Source organism: Nannochloropsis gaditana, assembly GCF_000240725.1.
Source record: "Nannochloropsis gaditana CCMP526 unplaced genomic scaffold scaffold1208, whole genome shotgun sequence".
Taxonomy (NCBI): Eukaryota; class Eustigmatophyceae; order Eustigmatales; family Monodopsidaceae; genus Microchloropsis; species Microchloropsis gaditana.
This window is the reverse complement of record NW_005802745.1, coordinates 1-5,031: the sequence shown is the minus strand read 5'-3', so window position 1 is coordinate 5,031 and position 5,031 is coordinate 1. Positions and strand designations below refer to the sequence as shown.

Genomic DNA, 5,031 nt, shown 5'->3' with positions numbered 1-5,031 from the left:
TCAAAATTCATTAGCGTCCTCTGCTTCCGAGCTCAGTCTATCCAACGCCCTACATCCCACCCGCAACTCAATCGCCCTGCTTCCGTCGCGAATGCACACCCCTCCAAGAATGCCCCCCTAGTCGCCAACCATCATGTCTGGGGTTGAGCATCGCCTTCCCTCCTCTGCACCCATCCAACAAGCGGCGGCCCTAGGTCTAGTGGCCAGAATCTCGCCGAGCGCTTGAAGGCCGAATGATGTGATCGAAAGGGAGGTATGCCCAACGAGCATATCCGCCAAATATCGTTCCAGGATGAAGGGCTTCCCAAACACCTCCCCTCCCTCTCTCCCTTTCTTTATCCATTCTTCCTTCTCCCTACTGGGCCATGGGCACCTTGGGCGGGTTGGTGTCCCAGACCGCATCCAGGAGCTTCACTATCTCCCCGTACATGCTCATCGTGATGCCTACCTCCAGGCACACGCGCGTCAACCGCGGCCCCACCCCCTTATAAAAGCCGGCCACGCCCTCGTTCTTCAGGATCTGTCCCACGCAGTCCCAGGTGCTCTTGTACTTGGCCGCCTCCAGGCCTTGCATCCGGCTCTTCACCACGTCAATGCCCTGGAAAGCGAGCACGGAGATGCCCCCGGCCGTGGCGCCAGCCGCCGCGCTTTTGATGGGGGTGTCCAGCTTGACATAGTCCTTGATGACGCTGAAGATGCCGAAGCGCGTGGCCTGCGCGGTGGAGACCTAAAGGAGCGAGCGAGGTGAGAGAAGGGACGGGGTGGCGGTTATCAGTGTTGTCTCGGTCATAATTTCGCCTCAAAGGAGAGGGTCCTACCTTCAAGATGGTGGGGAGGAGGCCGCGGTATACCCCGGAGAGCTTCTCCTCCGCCACGATGGTCCTCACACCGTGGAAGAATCCCTGGTACTTATTAGTGCCGCGAAACTATGCGGTGAAGAAAGACGAGAAGGGTCAGGTAAGGCTCCTATTCGGGCGTGGGCGGGGCGCGAAGGAAAGCCCTTCCTGCGACCTAGACGGACCTGGTCGTGTATCAACTTGATCTTAATGGTCTCCTGCGGTGTGGTCACGAAGATTGCCTCCATGGTTCCCGCGCCAAGCCCCGCCAGGAATCCTTTGGCTTGGCCCAGACCGTACTTGTCCCCTCCGTTGGCGTCAGTGAGCAGGCCCGAGAAGAACTCGAAGGAGCTGAACCGGATTGCTGCCTTGGGTGCCGCGAAGTACAGCATGGAGGAAAGCCCGCGGTAGAAGCCGAAAAAGCCCCGCTCTGCCATCGTCTCTGATATTACTTGTTTTACAGACACAGGTCTGGGGCTCAGCTGCTGCGTCGTCTTGACATACTCTGTTGGGAACGTACTGCCCAGCGCAACGCAGAATGAGGATGGCGGTGAGGTACGTGATGCGCGAAAACCGGTACAGTAAACCTCACATCAAGTTGCCGGGTGTAAACGTACCAGCAAATTTCAAAGGCCCCCGAGAGCCCGCCTGCCAAGACCGCCTTGCCCTTGTGAGTAGGCTTATTCCCGATAGGCGCCATGATTCGGCAGCGAAATGGTTCTGTAAGCGGATTCATAGTGTACAGCAACATATTTATGAGTGAAAAATACACGTCAGTAGTACCATTTGCTGGTGTGGTTATCAAAGTCTTATTCGCAACGGGCGTACGTCGTCACTAATTATAACAGAGTAAGGTCTGGGCCAGCGAGTAGGGTTGAGAGGGGAGGTCAGAGCGACACAGGGCTGACTACTCGAAAAGATACCATCAAACTCGGACCAGAGAGATCTTGCAACCGTATTACCATGCAGACATACTGTCGCGATCAAGACCATCAAACACGTGAACAACCGGATGGTAGGTTCGACTGGTACGAGTACGTGTGCCTTGTGCCACCGATCCACAGCCGGAGACGAGCGAGTTTCACGATTAAAGCTACTGGCTGTGAAGACTAATGTAAGTCCTCGACTCTACTCCGGCCAAAGTACCGACACCTTTAACAATTGTGTAGAAAATTTGCACAGGTATCTGAGGCCAACTCAGCTGCGGTATTGAGGAACAAAGGGGAGGACAGGATGCAAAACGAGAAATCTACGGCTCGTAAACGGTCTTCGATCCGGGTATGAGAAAGGAAAGGCTCAGCTACGCATGCACTCCTTACGTCCCTTCTCTCTCATGCATCCGCCTATTCGACTTATCTCGCAATGTTCCTTAAATTTAAGGTGCAACTTCTTTTCTTAAAGCAACGTAGTTTCTTAACTCCTGTCCATTACATTGTCGCGTGCCCTAATACTGGGGAAGTACTATGTGGTGTTACGACCTTTACCTCAGCTACTAAACTTAAAATGATTTGAACAAGAAGGGTGAAGATGAATGTCAGAGGCTTTTCGCATAGATGAAATAGTCTACGTTAAGACGTTCCTAAATTTGCTATTTCTTTGTTGAAGGAATTCAAAGGAGACTGTGATGGCGGCAGTCACCCATTTCTCATACAAACACGGGAGTCCAGTTAAGAGTGATATTATAAAGCCCCACATGGATATTTGCTGCCTTGCACAGTGGCCGTTAAAGCTCTTGTGATTATAGGTATCCCCAGCTGGGGCTGGTGGTGGTACACGAGTGTCTCATGGATTATATCCAAAGCACCCCCGATTCAAAGCAGGATTCAACTCTCAACTTTAAATCAGACAACATAAGTCAAGATATTCCAACAACTCATGCCCATGCTGCGATGATGTTGGTCGTCTTCTGCTGTCGTATGACGCGCTCATTTTTTGGCAGTGTGGGTTCAAAATGTGTTCATATATCATCGTCCAAACGCTATTACACATTAGTATCTACACAGGCTACATGCCGATACGGGTTATTCGGCCATGTTAGTCTCCTCCATCGCGTCTTCGGACTCCTTATCGTCCGCTTCCTTGCCCTCCTCCTCCCGCCCCGAACTCGCTATGAATGCCTCCAAGTCTGCCAAAGTTGCCGTACAATTCTCAGCACATACATCTCCGCCATTCTCCACATCATTGCTCGCTTGATCGACGGCCACCATTGCCCTTTGCATCTGCTCTGTACTTAAGGGAGGTAATCCGCACAAAGGACGCAGGTAGCCGGCCACCGCCACATGTCCCTCTTCCAGCGCTACATCATGGGGCCGCTTACCTTGGTTGTTGCGAGCCTGTGGATCTGCACCGTGTGTGACCAAGGCCTCTGCTGCAGCTACGTCTTCACATACATGTAAGGGGGTGTCGCCATCTGGGTCGCGCATGTCTACATCCCCGCCTCGCCCCACCAAAAACTGAATGAGTTCCACGTGCCCATAAGACGATGCGGCATGCAGGCACGTATATCCAAACTCGTCCGCTGAATTAACGTCCAAGCCCCCGTCATCCAGGAACTCCTTCACGCCGCTCAAATCCCCGTCTGTTGATTATTTCAAGAACGAGGATGAGTCGAGGGCATGCTGGAGCATGAGACAGAAAGTGGGGAATCTTACCACTCGCGCAGATCCAAATGTTGCGGTCGAGCGTGGCGGCCACCATGGCTGATGATGAATGTCTGTAGCGTCACTAATGTGGAATATATGAGACGAGCGTAATCAGAGGGAGGGGAGGTCGGAGGGTCTTCAGCGCCCTGCTTTGCCCGGAATGCATATCGGCTTGACTGCTTCCTGCATCCATTGATCCTATATTGTGACCCCCTGTGTCATCAGTGGTCCTCCACAAGAGGATACATGGCAGGGTTGCCACCCTTGCTTGGCAAAGATTCGTCCCTAGTTCCCCGCGTGACCTCGCTCGTAGTATCTCTCGGCCTCCCTCCAGAGTGTGCTGCGTCGCCGAGACTGGCCGTGACTAGGGAGGAACAACTCTTTTCTCGAGATGATGTCCCGTATCACGCCATCATTCAATTACTTCACTCAAGAAACACAAATTTCCCGGACGACTATAAGGGAAGAAGTGAGAAAGAGCACAGATCAAAGCGCGGCGAGGCATCCTGAGCTGACATAAAGCATTTCGGGGGGCTTGAATTCACAAGGCAACGCGCATAGCAGCACCAAAAAACGCCTGTTATGGCAGACCCACAGCCAGACCAAAGCGGGCTGGACAGGTTTCTGATGGTGGCTGGGGACGGTGTCGACCCTCATGTGGCTCAGAACTTTCTGGACGCGGGAAGCGGGAATGTTGAACGAGCTTTAGAGCTGTATCTGGACAGTGGCGGTCACATGCCGGAACCTGTCGCAGGTAACGCTCCTCGTCCCGCACATGCTCCTCATCTGCCGAGTTCTCAGCAGCTCCACGACGTCGACGAGGAAGATAACGACTTGGATGAGGAGGGTAGGCCGGTGCGGAAGGCGGATCAGGTGAAGAAGCAGCGGCTGCTGGGGGTGGGCCTGGGAGGCGCAGATCGGAGTGAGGACGGTGGGGAAGGAGGGTCCGAGGTGGGCTTGCTCTTCCACCCACTAAATCCGTTCCGACACTTTGGGGCGGAAGCACGGGGGTCGTTTGGACGGGGAGGAGACCCCTGGGGCAGGGGGGGAGGAGGGGGCATTAGCAAGCTCTTCCAGCCCCCCCTTCACATGATCTTTCACGGAAATTTTGCGGATGCCCGCGCCACGGCAAGGGAAGGCAACAAGTGGCTGTTGGTGAACATCCAGCGTGAGGACATCTTCGCCTCGCACATGCTGAATCGGGACGTGTGGGCCGACGAGCTGGTGCAGGCCCTGGTCCGGGAGGGCTTCGTCTTCTGGCAGATGAGTGCCGGCCTCCCCGAGGCCATGTCATACGTTGCCCGGTACCACCTGGACGCGGTGGAGGGCAACAGCAAGGACTGTAGCGGCGGGGACGGACACCTTCCGCATATCGGGGTGCTCGACCCCCGCACCCAGCGGCTCCTCTGGTCCCACGCCGGCGCCCTCTCCCCGGCCCAGCTCGCGGAGAAACTCACAGAGGTCACTTCCACGTACTCCCTCACGGATCACACCACTTCAAAATTCATTAGCGTCCTCTGCTTCCGAGCTCAGTCTATCCAACGCCCTACATC

The 5,031-nt window shown here is 54.8% G+C and overlaps 3 protein-coding genes across 3 annotated transcripts, besides 2 other annotated features; 1 reads left to right on the top strand and 2 right to left on the bottom strand.

Annotated features, from left to right (window-relative positions):
• Positions 1-1,560, bottom strand: NGA_0283102 (solute carrier family 25 (mitochondrial carrier citrate transporter) member 1). The gene is made up of 4 exons (XM_005852454.1): positions 1,454-1,560; positions 1,022-1,355; positions 819-926; positions 1-727 (listed from the first exon to the last, which is right to left on the bottom strand). The coding sequence occupies exons 1-4, from the start codon at positions 1,534-1,536 to the stop codon at positions 356-358; spliced, it is 897 nt and encodes a 298-aa protein (XP_005852516.1). The 5' UTR covers positions 1,537-1,560; the 3' UTR covers positions 1-355.
• Positions 1,375-1,391: a sequence feature (Short protein (NGA_0282620, EKU23316.1) was converted to a misc_feature.).
• A 124-nt stretch (positions 1,561-1,684) lies between the features above and the next one.
• Positions 1,685-1,754: a sequence feature (Short protein (NGA_0282620, EKU23316.1) was converted to a misc_feature.).
• A 658-nt stretch (positions 1,755-2,412) lies between these two features.
• On the bottom strand, positions 2,413-3,567 carry NGA_0283002 (putative ankyrin repeat protein). The gene is made up of 2 exons (XM_005852453.1): positions 3,488-3,567; positions 2,413-3,414 (listed from the first exon to the last, which is right to left on the bottom strand). The coding sequence occupies exons 1-2, from the start codon at positions 3,531-3,533 to the stop codon at positions 2,858-2,860; spliced, it is 603 nt and encodes a 200-aa protein (XP_005852515.1). The 5' UTR covers positions 3,534-3,567; the 3' UTR covers positions 2,413-2,857.
• Positions 3,568-4,060: 493 nt separating this feature from the next.
• NGA_0282720 (ubx domain-containing protein 7) lies at positions 4,061-5,029 on the top strand (the record flags this gene model as incomplete). Its single annotated transcript, XM_005852452.1, has 1 exon — positions 4,061-5,029. A coding segment is annotated over one exon (969 nt), but the record flags the coding sequence as incomplete, so codon positions are not given.
• Between the last annotated feature and the right edge of the window lie 2 nt (positions 5,030-5,031).

Bases quoted from the DNA above. Each gene is read 5' to 3' on its own strand.
- NGA_0283002 (XM_005852453.1), bottom strand. From the start codon at position 3,533: ATGGTGGCCGCCACGCTCGACCGCAACATTTGGATCTGCGCGAGTG. The intron at 3,415-3,487 runs GTAAGATTCCCC...AATAATCAACAG, and splicing joins CATTTGGATCTGCGCGAGTG to ACGGGGATTTGAGCGGCGTG.
- NGA_0283102 (XM_005852454.1), bottom strand. From the start codon at position 1,536: ATGGCGCCTATCGGGAATAAGCCTACTCACAAGGGCAAGGCGGTCTTG. The intron at 1,356-1,453 runs GTACGTTTACAC...TGCGCTGGGCAG, and splicing joins GGGGCCTTTGAAATTTGCTG to TACGTTCCCAACAGAGTATG. The intron at 728-818 runs GTAGGACCCTCT...TCGCTCCTTTAG, and splicing joins TCCTCCCCACCATCTTGAAG to GTCTCCACCGCGCAGGCCAC.